Genomic DNA, 20,972 nt, shown 5'->3' with positions numbered 1-20,972 from the left:
ATTTTAAGTATAAGGTCGTATATTATAAGGGCAAGCCTCCTAACCAAAATGCCCTATATAAAATAAGCCGTGGGGTGTAGCTTGAAAGAAAGACCTATGTGATCTTTTACCGAAGAATACAATTTTTTTTTTTTTTTTTTTTCTTCACTTTTTTCTTTTGGCAAAAGATCACTTACAAGTGGTCTCTATTATAATAAGGTAAATTTCAAAATAAAATCAACATAACAATAAAACCAAGATCTTAACAACTTGTTGCCATTTAAATAACTATGCTTGAGAATAAAAGATAAGATTGCAAAAAATAAAAGGAAGAGTGCCGGAGATTACCTCAACCGGGCTTATTACACGCCACACCGAGTCACCAACATTTGATAGCGTGAGATCAACGGTTTAGTTTCAATCTCGAACCGGGAAAGCAAATTTCGGCCAAGCCACATCAATGGAACATGAACCCCTTTGATCACAAACTTAAACCCCAGATGAATTCTGTTAGCAACCTAGTTTCAACCTAATTTGAGAGATATGGGTTCTCTTTTTACTAAACCCTAAAACCCTTAGCCATAAATCCATATTTGAGAGATAGGAGAGAGAAGAACTCTACAACTTAAACCCTTATGTTCTTTCACAATGTGGGAGAAATAGATCAAACATGAGAGAGATAAACTTTATTAAGAGAAAGAAATAGAAATATAAGGTGTAGAGATTTTTTGGTAGAGACAATCCATTTTTATAGGCTTTGAATAAGATTACGATTTTTTAGGGTTTTCTTTGGCTTGCCTCTTCTTGTGAGATTGAACATAGACCGTCAATCAAGGGTGACTTGTGGGGTGAGATATCTGAGCCATCCATTCCATAGATGAGTTATCAATATTATGGAAGGTGCATGAACCATTATCTCCCTTTCCTAAACCATTTTCTCATCAATAGAAATTAAATAAATTAAATCTAATCAAAATATTGTGTACATCATAAAATAGCACAAGTCTATTCAATCTTTCCACAAAATCTTTCAAAGATATATCAAGTCAATATTTAGTCAAGATTTTTCAACCATATAGCCACATGACATATCACCAAAAAAATCAAAAAATAGGAAAGAGAATAAAGGTGGGGCATGCCACCCAAGAGAGGCACTTATGGGCCTTACCTTCTAAAGATATGGCGGGCCCATGTGCACAATGGGCCCCTATGATATTTTTATATATTTAAAATTAATAAAAGGATTTTATAATATTATTTGAGTATTTAAACAATTGTAAAATCAATATCTTTAATTTTATAAATCCAAAAATTATAAATAAAATATCCAGGGGTTCATAAAAATTCAAATAATAATCTTAAAATAATTTTCATTATAAAACAAATACAATTAAATTAATTTGATGGGAAAAGAATCTATATAGTTTAAGAATCAACAATCATGGGGCACTCTACCTTCAACTGTGGACTACAAACCACATTTGCTTTATCAGACCGACCCAATGTTTTTCATGACCCACAGTCCAAGCAGGGACTTATTAGCGGGTCACTAAAGTCCGGCTAATGAGTCAATGGATTGCAATCCCAGTCTATGGGATTTTAGGTCATCCCTTAGAGACTAGTCAAGGTCACCTAGACCTAATGCGAACATAGCTCCTATGGTGCATAGGGGTATCTCTCGCACATACATACGCTTCCGAACGATCTATCGATATGGATGCCGTGTAATGGCATATGGATGAGGTTTTGACCCCCGTCTCTGTAGGCCACCATCACACACAAGGGTCACACAGCCCCTCGACTCACTCATCCGGGCATATTCTCCGACCTCATCAAGGGCTAACCCATTAAAACCCTTCTCGGTTTGTTATTTATACTCAAGTAACATGGGTTTTTTCCAACCGACTGGCCTAGATCGTTAAGCATAATCCGGTATCTGCAAACATTATTTGTTTAGTATGATCCACGAGGGACTACACTCCCACTGAATTCATGTTCCACTATATCATTTCATTTTACAACCAACATAGCCAAAGGCCTAAATTTTTTAGCATTCTCACTCTTTTTAGCATGCAAACACATGCATGCATACCTCTAACACTAAGGCATGACACTAATATTTCTCAATCAAGCTGCTATTCAAAATTGCATTAACTTACACACGAGAGTCTGTGAGGTTTTGGCAAATAATTTTTTATATCTTGATACATCATCCTCAAAGTATTTTCCCAATTATCAATACAATAGTATTTTAAATGCCTAAGTCCCCCTGAGCCAAAAATCCTCTAGTTTTTTTTGTATCTTTTAGAAATTTTGTTTTTCATGTTAATTCCATTTTTTTCCCTTTTTTTTTTTTTTCAAAATGCCCCAGCTTCGAACCCTAAGGTCAAATGTTAAGACTAGAAGTCTTGGTTTCGAACCTTAAGGTCAGATGTTAAGACTTGAAGTCTTGGTTTTGAACCTTAAAAATCTAAACCTAAGACCCTTGCTGATAAAGCATTAATTTTACTTTCAAGATCCAAAGTGAAGTCAAAATAACTTTGGACTCTTAACAATCCGCTTTGGGTCATGAGGTCCAAAGTCACGGTAAAAACCCTTGACCTTTGTAACCCTTGACCCTTGTATTATGGAGGTCTACAGTCATTGTTCAAAACTTTGGTACGTAGTCAGCTACACATTTTGAAGGTGGGACATTTTTTAAAAAGAAAAAATAATAAATGTAAATTTTAATTTGAAAAAATTCATATAAAAATATTACTTCAAGGGAAATTAGTGCGAAGTTCTCTTACTTTTACGAGCTAATAAAAGTTATTCCTTAAACATACGACAAAGATTCTTTCCTCTTGCATGTAATCGTGAAACAATTCAAGTCCCATGCATAACTTCATTGTAGTATCTTAATGTGGTCGTTTTATCATCAACCTTAAACAATCAAAGTAAAGCTCCTACAAAAATCTTGGTATGAAAATCTATTGTTATTTCTAATTATGAAATTTAACACTCAAAAAATGATGTAAATTGAGGAGATCTATAAATTATTATTTTTTTAAAAAAATAGATAGTCCAGATAATATGTTACAATATTAAGTGTTAGAACTTGAATTTTTTTTTTTCATATCCATATATCCGAGGACGATATGATCAATTTTTGGGGTTTTTAACATCAGAATATCCTTTTCCAATGGATTCTTGAGGTGCTCCTTACTTCAATAATATAAGATTGACATGTTATATAAATATTTCCTTCCAACAAAAGTACAAATATTGGAAGAGTTTTTGAAAGGACATGATTTCTATGAGTCCATGTAGATATGAGCTACCTCTTAAAAATCTACTTTTGAGATGGATTTTTTTACCTAATTTTTAAGGAAATGTAGTCTCTAACATGGAGATCAAGAATATGAAAAACAAACAAATTTAAAAAAGAATTAATTTTATGAAGAAAACATTTAGACCGTTAGTTTCAATTGTTTTTAGATGGACCACCTATTTGCATCCATCTTTAAGATGGATGCTTTATACCTCAGGGATCGCAAATGTAGAAATGCGGTCCCTGCCGCATAAAGCAATTTTCCTTGTTAATATTGTGTGTATTGCATGCTCTCTTGTTTTCAATGTGTGTACCACAGCTCGAGCATACTATAAACTTAGTCCTTTTGGCAAAAAGTTACTTTGGAAGATCTTTCTATTTAAAATTGGATGCGGTTTGTATAAGCTGCAAACTTATTTCTATAAGTAAAGTTGCAATCTCATACACTGTCTATTTTAGCTGGACAATGCATATTTGATATGCTTTTTAAGATAAGTATAAAAAAGTGACACGTTTTTTAATACAATGGTAAATCTACCCTGTCCAAATAAAATTAACAATGTAAATTACTGCAATCTTGTTTCTATAAAGAAGTTCACAACCTTGTATAAACTTTTTTTTTTCAAGTATAAGGCCTATGATTTATGAAAAAAAGGAGTAAAGCCTCACATCGAAAACCCCTCTAGAAAACAATTTGGGCATCATTAATCTCTATGATAGCTCCAAAATCAATTTTCACCACCAACTATGAAATTTGAAACTAAAAAAATGGTATAGATCTCACAAATCTATGAACACTTGAAAATGAATTGTTTGATCTATATATATGTTACAATATACACTATTTTTAAATACTATAATCCTATTATTATTATTTTCACAACTATAGTGCTTAAGACTAAAATGATTGATTTGAAGGTTTTATGACGCCATAATTGCATTATTTGACAAGTATTGAGATGAGGCTTTATCTTTTCCCGTAAAGACCTAGGCCTTTTTAAATCGTTTTCGTGAATTTTACAATTTACTTTAGAAGCACTAAATGAGTATTTATTTATAAAAATGAAAAATTGAATAGACTATGTTCAACCTTAGGACATTATTTTGTATTGAGCATATATAGACTATGTATAATTTAGGGATATAAGGGGTTTTGCCAGCCCTGGCCCAGCCCTTATCCCTATAGGGCCGGGCTGAGTCGTTCGAAAAGCAAATGAAGAAAAAACAATGAAAAAACAAAAAAGGCCAAGTTGAGCCAAACTAGGCTGGCACTAGCCCTAGCCCTAGCCCAGCCCTCAAGCCACAGTTTGTGACCTAAGCCCTACCTTTCTAGAGCCAGTTTGTGACCTAAGCCCTACCTTTCAAGGGGCCCGGACTGCCCCGTCCATTACCAGCCCTATATAATGTTATTTCACCTTCGAGGTAGTTTACTAGGTTGAGGGACCACGTCCACAAAATTTGGAGTCCCAAAGCTCCTAGATAAATGTCATATTTGAGGAAGTTAATGAACATGCTCCTCAGAGAGGATATCATCTTTTTTTTTTTTCAACAAAAACTTGTTTGTAAAATGTTACATGATGTATGCTGAGGTGCTATTTATCTTTTCTTTTTTCTTTTTCATTAAGCTAATGAGGGTTTGCGTGTACACCGACCTCACTGTAAATGGGTTGGGTCTGGGTCGACCTTGAACCAGATCCAAACCGATAGGGTCCAAAAACGATCCAGACCCGATATGCCTGTAAAAATCCAAGATTATTATATTTTCAAAAATTCCCTTTGCATGAATTGCTTTGGCTTTTTCCATATCCAGTGCTTTGGCTTATTCCATATCCAGAAGCCAAGGATGGCCAAAACATGAATAGGAATTTAACATTTTAAAACATACATTTTGAAAAGAAATTTTTATAACTCCTGATCTCCATGGATTTAAGGGTGATTCACTCCACCCTCAAGCAAGTCATAAACAAATTTCTTGCAGTACATATAACCCAGTCAATTGAGGCACACTATCCTCATAACAAAGGAACACCACAATTAGAGACCAGATCAATACAGACTACCATTACAACAATGGTAAACCAACAGAGTCGACCTTTTGTAGTAAGTACATGATCCTTGCAACAATGGTACACCACCCTTACAGACCCCTCTCTCTCTCACACACACACACAAGCAATCAACCCACAAAGGGATGATAATGCTTCATAGGAAACACAGAAAGCACAACTGATCAGAGTTCTTTGCATATTTCTAACTTGGGGAAGGTTCTTCCCAATTGGTCGAGACTAGACCTCGCCTTCTCGAGTCGCTCCCCATGCCTCTTGTGCTTCTCTCTTCGGCCTATGCTTCTCCGTGATCTCTCTGTACGGCTATCAAAACTATGCCTTGAAATCTCAGGTTTCTCTTTGACATTAGAGAAATTAAAGGTGATTGGGTTAACTAGCTCCATTGAGCTGGATCTTTGTTTTCCAAGAGTTGAAATGAACTTGTTTAGATGGAGCATGTAATCGGGGTATATCTCAAGATTGCAGTGCCCACCCCCATCAATCCACAGGGGGTCGTATTTGTTTTTGCTTAGCTCCCAAAGCTGTTTCCCATGGGACCAATCCACAACTTCATCTGCTGTACCCTGCAAAAATTGAACCAAAGTTCAATTAGAAATTATTTTGGCAGATTGATTTTAATCATGGATTCGGATTTGAGAATGATCCATTATGCAGAAACAAAATTTTGAATTAAGCATTAGGAACTAGAAAGCCCATGTGAATGCAATAAGGAGATCATAAACACTTGCGCATCTCTTATATTTCTTTCTTTACTTGCTTTGTTTTCTCAAAATAAACTGAACACATTTTTCTCTGTTTTTCTTCATATAAAAGCTCAACATGGATAAGGTTTCCAGGGTTGCACCAGTCAAGAACTCTAGAAGAGCAGTACCAGGCATCATTGTTTGTCCAAAAACAGCCACTGGGGCCAGTGTTCTGCTATAGATCATAAGTGTTTCTGGATCAGTGATCCTATATCACATTGCGCTCCATTTCAGCAAGGTAATATTGTGATCCACTTGAGTGGAACGTTTTTCCCTTGTAGATGTCATGAAATCAATGCTGAACATCCATATAATCTTGTAAAGTGGATAATAGTTTGGCACCTGATTAAAAAGATTGTAGAATTTTGGTTAATGCAATGGTTTACTTGTCTGAAGCTCTGTCATTTGTTTTGGAATCTACCTGCTCACTTTGCCAAAGGAAATTCTATCAAGATCTTCCAGAATCTAAGTACTTGGATCTTTTGAACTATCATCAGGGAAATTTCTAAAATTAGTTAAAGTCATGCACACTAGACTGCATGGAAAAATGTATATAGACACTCTGTTGGAAGTGAACATGAATGCCCATTTTGTTGCAATGGGGTCAACTTGTTAAAGTCTTGAGTTTCTGGGTTTGAGCCCAACTTACCAAACAAAAAGGAAGAAATAAAGAATGTGGGGGAACATAAGAAGTACTATATAATCATTCATCTTTTTAAACCCTCCTAAGCTGATCAGCTGAGCATGCTGGTCAACGGAAGAGTTAAATTCACAAAGAAAAACTCAGCTACTGAATTTGTAGATCCAAAATCCAAGAATTTCTTCATAAATGATATACCCCAAATGATAACTGTAATTAAGGAAGCTTCTTGAGCAAAGGAATGGTAGTTTACTCAACCCCAATCAGAACATCATCATTAATAAGTACCAAAATCATTACAAGTCTTAACAAACAAATGGAATAAATTAAACTATTTGCATTTAGTGTTATCAAAACTGCATGTGAGTTTACATGTCATTCGAAAACTAATCAAGTTGACCTTCAGATTTTGTAACTTCGATATGTTTCCTCCGTATTGCAGGTTGCAGAACATCTTCACAAGACTTATGACTACAAGACACATTGAATGGCTATTTAGCATTCAATTTGAAGGTGGTCAGAGTATGAATCGCGAGACGAGGACCTATGCATGCTTGAAGCGAAGATGATGTCTCCTTAAGGCCTACTTGAGACGTGCTCTAGCTTGTTTGTTATGTAGATGCATTGCTATTACACACTATTGCACTTGCAAATTTGCTACTATGAGATCTAGTGAGATTTATGAGCTAAAAGACTTGTGAATGAGATTCATAGGATGATCGCAATCCTACAACATATAAAGACAAGTTGGGGAATATAAAATGTTAAAGAGTTGAAATTAGACTGTTCAGATCAAGAACCAAACAGCATCATTACTTTCGTGCAAAATGTGAAACCTTAAACTCATGATTGTGAAATATACTGGCTCTTGATATTTGAAAACGTCTAGACCCAAATCAACGAGTTGTGATTTCACAGTCCATGAACATCAGGAGCAGATCATCCATGCAATGCAATTTATCTCACATGCCACCTGCTCATGTACACAATATCTCTTTTTATATACCTAAGGAATCCAGATTACTGTTATATGTCTTTCTTTCCAATAAGAATCCAATTGAGGGTTTTGACATTAGTATCAGGATAGGACCACTATGAGGCGTGCAGATATGATGCCAGTTAAGTTCACAATTTTTATGAGTCTCCAGACTAGGGATACTAATAATAGTTACAACATCTTGGAAAGTGCCCTGACAAAAGGCTTGAAGTCGAACTATCTTGGGAAATTTTGCTTGAAATTACATAGTTTAGGTGACGAGAAATAATAATGCAGTTCTAATTTTACGAAAAACAATGATTTGTTACACTAGAGTATTTGGTTCTGAAATGTAGCATTCCCATAAAAGAAGAAACCAATTTAGTGAGACAAAACAAAACTTCAAATGTCATAGAGAAATAGGTATGTCATCCTTACATGTATAACTAGAACTGGACAATTCACTAAGCCAATTTTGTCAACGTTCTGCACATAGAGAAACTGACCAATGGTTAAATCATTGCCCACAGAAAGGGCAGTACTTGCAAAAAGAAGCCTGAAATACTTCAGTCCAACCATACCTTGTATATATCAAACCAGTAACTGCGCTTGACTGTGCACATTACTCTTAATCCAGAAAGTATAGGGCTATGTAAAACCACCGCTCGCAAATTAGGAAGGCGTGAAGCCAGATCCAAAGTTGGGCCACTCCCAACAGACTGCCCATATAAGATTAAATCCTCATCTCTTATTCCATACTGATCCTTGAGGCAGTTATATGCTGCTTCGATATCTGCATAGGTGTTGCACTCGCTGGGCTATGTCACATGAAATTCAGAAGCAGGGTCAGATTCCAAAGAGCAAAAAAGGTTACTACTACAGAAAAATTTGCATATGTCACATATAATGTTTATAAGCATGTTGATATCAATGTCACACCTTTCCAGTAGACTGCCCATAGCCCGAATAGTCATACCTGCAACACAAGTTCTTGTTATTTAACCAAAATTGATATGTACCTTATAGGTCAAGACTGAAGTATTTATTAGAGGGCAAAACTATGGAGCATCAAATAAGCATTAGAGAGACCTACTCCAACAGTTTCTGCCAGATAAAATAGATAGAAATAGCGCAGCATTGCCACATAATATAGAGATACTGCAGCATTGGAGATCCCTAAACAATCAGTTCATAATGAATGGAATCTTTGGAGATTATATCTAATGATTCTTAAAAGAAGAACTTACAGATCGATACAATTACGTAGAGTAAAGATGAGAATTTTTGTCAAAGAACATGGACAGACTGTTATAGCTGGAGATTTTATAAGGGCTAGCCATTGTTTCCTGTGTGGGACCTCCAAGTCACAAAATGAGCTCTATTACATCAGCATATAACACAACATTCCACATGTGCATGAAGAACATAGAATTGAGATGTCGTTTTGTTCATGAAGTGCGTCCAGATGGGTCTTAATTGTTATTCTATTGTAGCTTTGCAAGTGATTAAACTCTGGTATTTGTCTTCATATATCAGTTGTGGAGCAGAATATCTATCCTAATGGAGTACCCTTAGATGTTAACTTTATTGCTGCCTACTATAGCATGCACATTTTCCAAAAATACATCTCATTCACAACTGTGTGAGTGCCCTAACTTCTAGCCTAAGGCCACGTTCCCATGCACTGCCATCTCCTTACATTCTCTCAGGAAGTAATTACGGGTTTGGCTACTCCAACTCCCTCGTGACCTAATAGAGGCATTCGAACGGGAAAGGTCATGCACCCCAAATATAGGAGGTTCCATTCCCAATCCCAAATGAGATGATCGTACATGGAAACCCCATTTTTAGCATATCATGGTGGTGGATGGGATTGGAGGGATCAAGTATCTTCATTTAAGAGAGGATCATGCATACATGTGAAATCAGGCTAAATAGACTAAGCATCTGTTTACCTCTATACAAAAAGACTGGGTTCCTTGATGAATGATCAAAGGATCCCCAGGTAATAGTAACACTACATATAGATCCTCATTCGAACTGATAAAGGGAGCCAACCTTAACATTATGACATTCTGAGAAGTAGGATCCTGGGATAAATGTGTGACGCAAAACTTCAAATATGTTAACGAGGCCAATAATGGCAAATGCAAATTCCATCAATATGAATTTAGATATCTAACACAGAATCCGAGGTCCTAACATATCTTAGTGTGGGAATTTTATTTTATTCAAGTCTTGGGGGTAGGAAGTAACTATTCTGAAAAATGTTGGGGCATGTCAGATCCCACATTTTTATCACTCCATGCCACACTTACTCTTCTGTCTTTGATATAGAAAGGGAAGCTGAAGGACGTCCTTGATCATGATTTAGGAAAAGATTCAACCTCAAGCATGTTCCAACTATAGTTGTATATGAATATGAGTGTGTTCCCATCACCATGAATCCACAGTATAGAAAAAGGAAGAAAGTGTCAGTGGTCTTTGTAAGATTCGTTAGTGAATCAACCTGAATTTTCTTTAAAGAAAAGAAATAAAAAGAGAAACAAATGTTTAACTCCTTTTCTCTATTTTCTAGACTTGTCCAAGGATATGCCGCAACAAACAGAGGTAGAGTTAATATGAGGTGCAAAACATATAACAAAAGAGTACAAGAATTTGGAGATTCTCGGCAGGAAAATTTATCTGCATGCATTTGTGAAATAAAAGATAAAAGAAATATAATGAAAAGGAGAGTAAAAAGGAGAATAGTAAAAATAAGAACATTCATTCTTTAAGGCAAGAATATCAATTATCATCATTCCACAAATTGTCAAAATTAAAAAACATTAAGAAAACTAAGAATGGTTAGCCTTTGAAACTGATGCAATAGCAAAACATCACCTGGGGATAGCATGTAAATACAACCTCAACAATGACCATACTGTCACATCACAACAAAGCCCAATATGTGAAGAAAATAAAGTGAACTATCCAGGCTGCTTTCATGGTAAGCAATTATTTTTCTTCTTATAATATAAAAGATAAAGAAATTTACATTACATTAACTCAAACAGTGACACTAACTGTCCTAATGAAAGTACAGTATATGCATTGTCCAACTCAAACTTCATTCTATGAATCCACAAACAGATATCAAATTTTTGTTCAGGACTACTTCACAGAACATTAAGTTCAGTTACAGTCTCTCAAATAGATAGTCACAGAAATAATATCCAATAGACACCGCTAAAATTATAAAAACTTAAGGGGTTGTATGCTATAAGACCGTTGATGTTTCGTATAAAGAGGTCACAATTATCCCTAACAGTCAGATATTACATGGCTTAGAGTGTGTGACTAAGTTTTCAAAAAAAATTTCTAGACTTTGACCCCGGTTAATGGCACGACACCAGCAGCCCAATTCACATCCAATGACCAAAGGTGATTCTAACTTGCTTGTAGCAAAGGTAAATGGTCTTATTATATAATTTTCCAAAACTTGAACCAAAAGAGCTTTCAAAACAACAAGAATAAATCATAAAAATATTAGACGATGAATTCAAGGGCCAGTCAATAGGGGTCTTTAAGCTGGAACCAGACAAAATTCTCTGCCTCGGAAATGGAGTTCACTCACCGTTGCGATACGGAGGCCACGTTTAAAAACTTTATCAATCTACAACTCAATTTTATAATTGGAGAATGAGAAAATTCAGAGGACCCAACAATACGGTACAAAATCGTGGAATAAAAAAAATAAAATCAAATAAACTAAATTAAAACGCAAGAAAAACTCAGTTACACAGTCGCAAAATCAACAACAGGTTATACAACCAAAATTCAAATACACATTAGCCCAAAATTAAGTTAGGAACAAAAAACTAGAAACCCAATAAATATGCATCATAAAAACCGGTTTAAATAACCAAAAAACAAGAACAAAATTCACCCAACAAAATACAGAGTTACGAAAACCTACATAAATTCCATCACTTTAAAAGAAGGAATCTAATATAGGTGGATTACCCCATTAAATTGACTCCAAGTCGAAGACTCAGTTCGAGAAAAAGCTCAAACATCATCCCCAAGTCGGCTGCATTTCCATGAGAGTAGAGAAGAGTGAGCTTGGCCATTGGGTTCCTTATATAGACAGCCACCAATTCCTGGCCTCTTCTGGTATGGAGCTTCATGACTTCGACATTGTCCCATCTGGGTAGCTCTGGAATGAGGAGTTTACCACTGATTTCATCTTGGGGTATGGTGTAAGTTGCAGGAGTTGGCGGGAAGAAGGCGAATTTGGCGGCAATAGAAGAAGTAACACCCCCCATTTCTCTCTCTCATTAAAAACCAGATTTGCGGCAACCCATTTCTTTACACTTGCCATAAACACCCTGTAACTTCATCATTCTTCTCTCTCTCTCTCTCTCTCCCCCTCCTCTCTCTCTCTCTCTCTCTCTCTACACGCGGAGCCAACTTTCTCTCTCTTTGTCCTTTTATTCTATTTTTGGGTGGTTCCGTCACCATAAACCAGGTGGCACTCTTTCTGAAAGTGAGAAAAAAAGACCAAAATAACCCTCATTATTCCTTTAGGATATCAAACGGACACTAACTTTTATTTAATTTGCAAACATATCCTCCGCTTCTAGTAAAAAATGTTAGAAGAAATTATGTTCCCGAGGGTGCACACACTCCATCTACTCCCTCGGTTAAAACCTTAGGACCACAAATTTTAGGGATATAAATTTTTAAAAGAAAATTGAGACCGCATTTCTATATATGCGGTCCAAAAAATGTAAAGCATGCACCTTAAAGATGGATGTAAGTAGATGTTTTATATCTAAAAATAATAGAAACCAATGCCCCAAAACGTTTTCTTGCTAAGAATATTATTTCTAATTTTAAATTTATTTATTTTTTCATATTCATGACCTTCATGATAGATATTACATGTCTTTAAAAATTAAAATCATAAGATCTATCTCAAAAATAAATTTATTAAGAACCCCACATTTCTACACATAGAAACTGGTTCCATTATTAAAACTCAATGACAAGATTTCAAATCATAAGACCTCAATATCCAATAGAAACTGTCTAATCTTTTGAAGCGTGAGATCTAAGTATTCGAAAGCTTAAAATAAATTTTTTTTTTTTTTTCAACTAATCATGTAATGATTTTTGGGAGGTTTTCAAAATTTTGGAAAAAAAATATTCCTCGGTAAATCATATAATCCAAGGGAGTCGGTATACAATTTACTAGCAGCATAGTACATGCACTCATAAATAAAGGATGGGGTGTCTATAATGCCCCTGCTTTTTTAGAATATAATAAAGCTTCATCTCAAATCTTAGTAAAAAAATTACTTTTGATAACAAAAAATCTTGATGATAGCTCTAAAATCAATTTTCAGTACTGATTATGAGATTCAAAACTCAAATAATAATTCAGATCTTCCGGACCTATGAATATTTATTTTTAAATCGAAATAGATGATCTAAATAAGTTTTTACAATATATACTATTTTTAAAGCTTTGAAATCCTTTTTTATTTCACAACTATAATGTTCAAGATAAAATGATTTATGCAAACGCTTTCTGAATTGCAATTTTCGATGGATCATAAGGTGGGGCTTTACTTATTTTGATAGGGCTGCAGCCCTATCAAACAATTTTTGAGAGATCAAAGGAAGTTTCTTGAGTTATAAACACTCCCCCTACTCTCCCAAATATCTGAAACGTCCCTTCCAAAAAATGGTATGCGAAGATGAATTAACCCCTGCACATTTTGAGCATGGGAAACTATGCACAAAGGATCCATCTACCGTACGATTTAAGCTAATGATGGCGATGAACCAGGGATCATCTTCAATGCCTTGAGCACAGATAGTGGATGCTATGGTCCACTCAAAGGAAATGCAATTATCATTTTTATTACTATTAAGGGAAATGCAACGGGGGTGAGGATTTGGTGCATTAGCTCATGTAATACATGTCTTTTTTTTAAGATATATTTGAGAGATGGATTTTGGATCTAAAATTTTAAAGATTGATAATTTTGTCATAGCTATCACAAATCTAGAATAATAAATAAATTTTTTATTTAAAAAATTGCACTATTCATTTTACTTCTTCAAACGTCGTTCGGATGTACACCTTTTTGGGAGTTACAAGAAAATGAATCTATGGCGCTCAAATTCTTTACTCATCTTTTCTTTTTCTTTTTCTTTTTTTTTGATATGTTAACGGCACAGTAGAAACTCCTTCGATGACCTGTAAATCTATTTTTGTCCCTAGTTATAAAATTTGAAACTCCAAAACGGTGTAAGACCGGATACATTTGTGAATGTTTAGAAATAATTATTTAGATTTTCAATTTGAGAGTTTCTTGATGCCGGAACAACTTTTCCTGAATATCGAAGTCCGAGAAAGAGAAGGGTATACTTGTAAATTTGATGGCCATTTTGGATGGTTCCTTTGGCCAGAAGCCAGTGCGCACGTGCCCAGCACCTGGTGTGAAGGGATGGAGGGGAGCATTAAAACAAAATAAGCACGTGATACTCCTCACTGCAAGTCAGAGTTCAGTAAATCAAACATTCAGCCCTGCCGACTCCCTAATGATGAACATTTGATGAATTTTTTTTTGGGGATGCAGGTCCCAATTATTTACGACCATTTGAAATTAGTTTGGGTGTATCATAGCGTTCGAAAAAATTTATTTTAAAATTTAAGTTTAATCAATAAAATAAATACATCTACCTAATTTTACATCTAATGGTGAAGATTAAATTTGATCAGCTTGTACAAGTGGTCTTATTGTATTTTTATTTTTTTTTTCTTTAAGCAGTTCAATGGGAAATAAGTCACTTACCTGTAATAGGAATGGAACTCAATATGTTGCAACAACTATAGGAAAAATCAAACCAGGACAGTTAATTGGATTTGGGCCTAGAAACGATTCAAACGGCCTAATCGGTAAACCTGATGGTTCAACCATTCTATCCGGACAAATCCCGAGTGGCCACAAAAGTGTCAAAAAAAATAAAATAAAATATAAAAAATATGCTTAAAGAATGATTAAACAAAACACATCCAAATGAAGTTGAAAATTAATGAAAAATAAATTTTAAAAAATTGCTCTGTACCAAAGGGTATTTTTAAAAAATTTTGAAATGAAAAAAATTCTATTTATTTTTACAAATTTTCCCTCTTTTTTTGAAAACTTTCAAAAATATTAATTTTTCAAAATTTACCATAATTATGACAAACAATAAAAATTACATTAAAAATAAAATCTTTTATTTAAAAAAAAAATATTTATAATTTTTTTTAAAAAATATCCAACCGATCACGAAAACCGTCTAAAACCACGGTTAGAGGGGGGGTTTTTTGAGCAACGCCCGGGCTGGAGTGGTGCTTTTTGGTATTTTGCAAGGGCTGAGGGTAGGGTTTGGGTAATTAAGATTATTTTAAAAACAGATCGAAGGTATGAGCGCTGTCACAACGTTAGATCCCAGGCCGTTGCCAGTTGCGACATAGATCGGGCTTGATGGCGACGCCGGGCTCTGACGGGACCACTAAGAAACATGTGGGCCCCGTAAACGGAAAGGAGTAGACCATATGTTTGGGCTTTTGAGAATAGAATGTGTTAAAAGTCATTCAAGCCCCTGCCCCGCATACTTTTCTTTTTCTTTCTTCTTTTCCTTTGGTTTTCTAAATTTGCATCATTTTCCTAAAGTCTCTATCTTATTCTTCTCTCTCTAGCAACCCTTCCTTCTCTCTCTCCAGCAGCCCTTCCTGACCTCGAATATGAAGCTTTGATGGCTTACTATTTCAAATAAGTAGCATAAAAGAGGTTGGCTATAGTCAAAAGTTTCTTAAAAGCAATGCTGCTCTTTCCATGTTAGCAGTTCCCTCTTTCCCATGAATTGAGACTAAATTGGGGTTTGCTTCTCATCTTTTTGGGGAGCCAACCCAACATATTCATAAAATTGCATCGCTATGATATAAGGATAGGTATAAGTTGCTAGTTTTGGGTACTGATACGAGTGTCGAAAATGTTATTAGCCTTTAAGACACAACATATGTTTGTATATTAAGTAGATGATGAGAAACGATGCATCATTATGATGACAAGTGACGTGGGTACGACCAAACTGGTTTTTGTTTTTTTCTCTTAGGGTAATTCAATGGGGATGGATCATCTACCTGTTATAGGAATGGAAGTCAATACTTCATAATGTGACGACCATCCTGATCACTTACCTCTGAACTCATTCCTAAATATAGCATACCAATACTAATGCACTGAAACCCACCAAATTTATGTCGTTAAACTTGCTTGGGCAAAAGTAGTTCTGAGATGGATGACCTCCTGGGAATGTAATTGTATGGCGTGCCCCTTTTATGTTAAAAACAAAGTGCCGTAGGATTCTATTTAGGGAAACATTTATATAAGGCCGAGGCTCTAAATAATTAAATTAGAGCCTACATCAAAAATTTCTTTAGAATAGGTTGTTTTGAAGCCCAAATATCCTCAAATTGATCATCTCGACATCAAGATGCATGGACGTGTGAAAAAAATGGATTTCAAGTTTTGGAAATAGTGTATTTTGTGATGCATTTTTTGACCGTCAATTTTCAGGATATTCAAGTTTTCATAGATCTGTTGATCTACACTTATTTTTAAGCTTTAAATTTTATAAATAAAGATGAAAATATATTTTAAGGCTATCACAAAGATTTCCAATATTGAAACTACATATCTCGACACTATTTGAAGGTAGGCTCTAATTTGATTGTTTAGAGCCTAGGCTCTATACAAACCGCACCGTCCTATTTAACACCAGATATTTCTATAGTGAGCTTTCAAAAAGAGGTAAAGAAAAAGTGTTTGAGACCATAAACTGTTAGATAAATATCGTATCCCTAATGCATCTCACATGTGCCTAAACCATAGAAATGCATCTCCATTACAGGCTCGTAGACAGACCAGTTAAGAATCTCTCTCTCTCTCTCTCTCTAATCAAGCAGAGCCATTGTCCATACGCTCCAAGCCAAACATGAGGGACCCTTCTTGTTGTTTCATCATCCACAGCTGCTCGCATCAAATCGTAGTTCAAACATGTAGTACATGGATCTTCACATCGCTGGTTAGCACTTGTTAAGTATTTTGATTTAGAAAAATACTTGAGTGTACATCAAAATAACAATATAGTTGTTTGTAGTTTTTCTAAGCTGTATTTTGTGGAAAGATAAAGCTTTAGGTTTTAGTCTCACATTGAAAAGGCTAGTGTAGATTGAGTGGTATTTAAATATAGGAATTTACATGTCTTATACTCTCAGTATAAAGGTGAGGGAGATGGTATACTCTCATGAAGGTGAGGGGGACTTGATGGTGTACTTTATACTAAGAGCGTATATTTAACTTGTGACTGTTGGGGATGCTTGTAACAATTGTTAGGGATGCACCTCTATTCTTTGTAAAATTCCAGAGTTAGCCCAAAAATAAGGACTCTAGCTTCCAAATTTTTACTATCTAAACAAACTTACCCCATCAAAGTATTTCTGCAGATTAACTCGTTCCATTTGGGGATGCATGTAATAACTGTTGAGCGTTCATGTAACTTGTGACTGTTGGGGATGCATGTAACAACTGTTGGGGATGGGATGCATGTAACAACTTTGTCCTTACAGGACCTCCTTTCTTTGTAAAATTCCAAAGTTAGCCCAAAAATAAGAAAGATTCTAGCTTTTAAATTTTTACTATCTAAACAAACTTACCCCGTCAAACTATTTCTCCAAATTAACTCGTTCTATTTTTTATCAATTCAGGATCGGGATGCCTTTAACAACTCATATAAATGGCCATACAAGGCTCCTTTTTTTTTTAAATTCCAGAGTTGCCAAAAAATAAGAAGGATTCTAGCTTTAAATTTTTTTACCATCTAAACAAACTTACCCCATCAAACTATTTCTCCAAATTAACTCGTTCCATTCCTTATCAATTCAGGATCCTATAAAATACCATATGTTGGAGAATTGTACGGCGTTATGACTTTCTATGAGATGTTGGAGGGTTTTGTATAGAGGATACATTTCTAAAGTTAAAAAAAGAAAAGAAAAAGAAGAAGAGGATAAATTTATTGGATTACATCAGTCCTACTTTTGTAAATTTGATATAGTTAATAGAAAGTTTTTAGTTATCAGTTAACCGCGAGGCTAATGTGGTGGCTTATGCACTTGCTAAAAAGACTACAATTTTTTCAAAGGCCACTATTTGGCAATTTAAGCCTTCAGACTTTTTTTATCTTACTTTACTTCATGATACTACACAATTGCCATATTGTAGGGTTGTAAATAATGAGTTGTAATTTGTTTTTTTTTTATTAATAAAAAATGGGGGGCTTTCTCCCCCACTGATTTACCCAAAAAAAAAAAAAAAAGTTATGAGTTTCTCTTGGATTTTTTTTTATTGATAGTGTATTTCATACAAAAAGCAAATTGGTGGCATGAGTTGCAATCACAGCCGAGTTTTGCCGTTCGATGCATTTGAGGTATGGTGGCTCTAGAAACACGGATGCCATGATCAGACATGTTTGAGTTCCAATCGTTTGAAGGGTAACTGAGTTTTGTTTCCATGAAAACAATCTCAGTGATGGGAGAGCAAGGCATGAAGATGAGAATATAAAGGTAATTGGTTTAGGGCAGTGATTAAAGAATCGCCATGCCAACTCAGTAGTCGCCCGGGGCCAACAGAATCAGGCCAATCTTATTCTAATTCAACCAAGTTAGACCAGGTGACTGAGATCGTGAGCCTAGCAGTCCTAACCTGAGTTCCCAATCTTAAAGCACTGAAAGTATCGTGTGATTCAGACGACCTTTGCAACTTAATTGCTATATATCGTTAGAGAGGTTACCATTGTCCTAAGTGTCGGAAAAATCGGGTGGTTCAAATCCTAACCATCCGGTTAAATCGAAACTGGCCACTTTCGGTTAAAAAATTTATACAAAAACTCAAAAAATAAAGGATTTTGTTTGTAATGAATTTTTTAATATTTTTCATCAAAGATGGGAATTTCTCTAAGCCATTAATACTTCTTTTTACATTTTTCCATCTTTTTTAAAAAATTTCAACAAAGCCCTTGTGCACAAATTGATTCTTTAAAATCTATTTTTTCATTAATTTTCAACTTCATTTGGATGTGTTTTGTGTAATCAAGTTTAAATATATTTTTCATAATTTATTAGATTTTTTTTATTTTTTATTTTTTAAACACTTTTTTAATCGCTTGGGACTAGACTAATTTACTAGTTAGGCAAGTTGAACTACTTCCGGCCCCATATCTGGTTAATTGTTCCGGTTCGATTTTTCCTACTTTGATCATACTAATGGTATGAATCAGTGTACGGGACTTGCCCAAGTTCATTCGGACTCCGGCGAGTAACTTGCAGGGCTAGGTTCCCCCAAGTTGTGTGTACAATTCTAGTTACATCAAAGCATTTAAACAAATACCAAACAATTGTAAACAACATGACATTGCTCTCTCTCTCTCTCTCTCACTCTCTCTCTCTATCTATCTATATATATATATATATATATATATAATTTGTATGTTTTTTACAAAGATTGGCGAGTTTTTTTGGTATAATCGTTTCTTTTATATATTTTTAGATTTTTTTTAAAGATATCTACACCTATAAATCAATTACTTGGAATCCATTTTTCTATAATTCTTTAAGCTTATTTGGAATTTTAGGGCTTTTTTAGTTTTATTTAACTTTTTGTAGCTTCATTTTAAACAAATTTAAACTTTTTGCATTTTTTTTTTAATTTATCACGGCCTTTTGGCAGTGTACATGACTCAACCAAGAAACTCACCTTGATCAAGGGTGTCGAGGTAAGTTCTAAATAATCGGTATGGAGCTATTAAAAATAATTTTTTGATAAAATATAATGACCAAAATACCTTTTGAATCTTTCAAGGGTATTTTGGTATTTTTATTTTATTGAGAATGTTTTTAATATTTGTTACAAGTGCGAGTTTAATAGATGGTTGGACACCCAAAATTTGGTGTCAAAATGTTTTATATAAAAATTAAAAATAAAATGGTGTAAAGACATGACATTGTGATTGAGGCAATCTTAACCCTCTGTTTAGAATGGACAGTTGGATAAGGGGAAGCATATAAGTTTTATCTTGTAAGAGAAGCATGGAAAGGTTGCCCTTGGTTCCACTAACAAAACAACACGTTGGTGCAAGGGAGGGGAGCTCCCTAAATCATATCTAAGATTCATTTGAGATCAACATTAAAAAAAGGAAAAAGTTTATATAAGGATGCGACCTTACAATGTAGAACTACGGATGCCCATAAAAAATCCATCGGAAAAGGTAGTTTAATGTTGACCCTTTGATTGATCATCTTGACATCGAGAGGTATGACTGTGAAAAATAAAAAGGTTTTAAGTCTCAGAAATAGAGCATTTTACAACATATTATCTATACTGTCCATTTTCAAGATTTTCATATGTTTATAGATCTACTTGATGTAAACCATTTTTTAAATTTAAAATTTTATAATTTTATATAAAAATAGATTTTGAGATAATCTTAAGAACATTTTACATCAAAATTACATACAATGATAAATTTTGAAGGTGCACCTTACCTCTACACCTACGGATGCATTAGTATGCAAATTGCACCCCTAAAAAAAAGGGGTGATAGTAGCATAGTCCAGTGGTACCAAAGTTAGCGTAAGTTCCTTGGCCAAAATCATAGTATTGTAAGGATCCTAAATTGTTTAAAAAAAATTACCTTTTGGTCAATTTCCCAAAAAGGAATATTCATCATGTAGAGAGGAATAATATTGTCACAAAAGAGTGTTGGTGGTTGACGAAGATGCAACCCAATATCCTAAAGAATAAAAGAAAGCCATGTCAACTCTACAACAGTGGATACCATAAAGCGGTATTTCGCTTTAGCATTGGAACGAACCACAGTCGATTGTTTCTTAGCACTCTAAGATATGCAGTTAGAACCAAGATAGGTACAAAAACCAGTGGTCGAACGATGAGTGCTTGGACAGCTAGCCCGGTATGCATCAGAGAACGCATATAACTCAAGGGAACTAGCAGATAAGATTATTATACCACATGATTGTGTACAATTGAGATAACGAGGAATCTGCTTGACTGCTTAAAAATGTGTAATTGTAGGAGCGTGCATAAATTGACATGAGAAAGGTTTGGCCTTGTTATAATTATGTATTTGAGGCCAC

General features: G+C 34.8%; 1 protein-coding gene across 2 annotated transcripts; it reads right to left on the bottom strand.

Annotated features, from left to right (window-relative positions):
• Positions 1-5,175: 5,175 nt before the first annotated feature.
• On the bottom strand, positions 5,176-12,066 carry LOC18445134 (uncharacterized). Of its 2 annotated transcripts, XM_006855278.4 has the most exons (5): positions 11,720-12,066; positions 8,654-8,690; positions 8,296-8,532; positions 8,153-8,200; positions 5,176-5,918 (listed from the first exon to the last, which is right to left on the bottom strand). In XM_006855278.4, exons 1-5 carry the CDS (start codon positions 12,019-12,021, stop codon positions 5,520-5,522), a joined length of 1,023 nt encoding a protein of 340 aa, XP_006855340.1. In that variant the 5' UTR covers positions 12,022-12,066; the 3' UTR covers positions 5,176-5,519. The 2 variants fall into 2 exon arrangements, with proteins under 2 accessions (XP_006855340.1, XP_088715214.1); XM_088859088.1 differs by lacking the exon at positions 8,153-8,200.
• Positions 12,067-20,972: the final 8,906 nt, after the last annotated feature.

Source organism: Amborella trichopoda, chromosome 2, assembly GCF_054954075.1.
Source record: "Amborella trichopoda isolate Santa Cruz 75 chromosome 2, AtrichopodaSantaCruz75HAP2 v2.0, whole genome shotgun sequence".
In the NCBI taxonomy this organism is placed as follows: Eukaryota; Viridiplantae; Streptophyta; class Magnoliopsida; order Amborellales; family Amborellaceae; genus Amborella; species Amborella trichopoda.
This window is presented reverse-complemented; position numbering and strand designations above follow the sequence as displayed.

Bases quoted from the DNA above. Each gene is read 5' to 3' on its own strand.
- LOC18445134 (XM_006855278.4), bottom strand. From the start codon at position 12,021: ATGGGGGGTGTTACTTCTTCTATTGCCGCCAAATTCGCCTTCTTCCCG. The intron at 8,201-8,295 runs GTATGGTTGGAC...CTCTATGTGCAG, and splicing joins ACTGGTTTGATATATACAAG to AACGTTGACAAAATTGGCTT. The intron at 5,919-8,152 runs GTAAGGATGACA...CAATTTTTGCAG, and splicing joins GTCCAGTTCTAGTTATACAT to GGTACAGCAGATGAAGTTGT.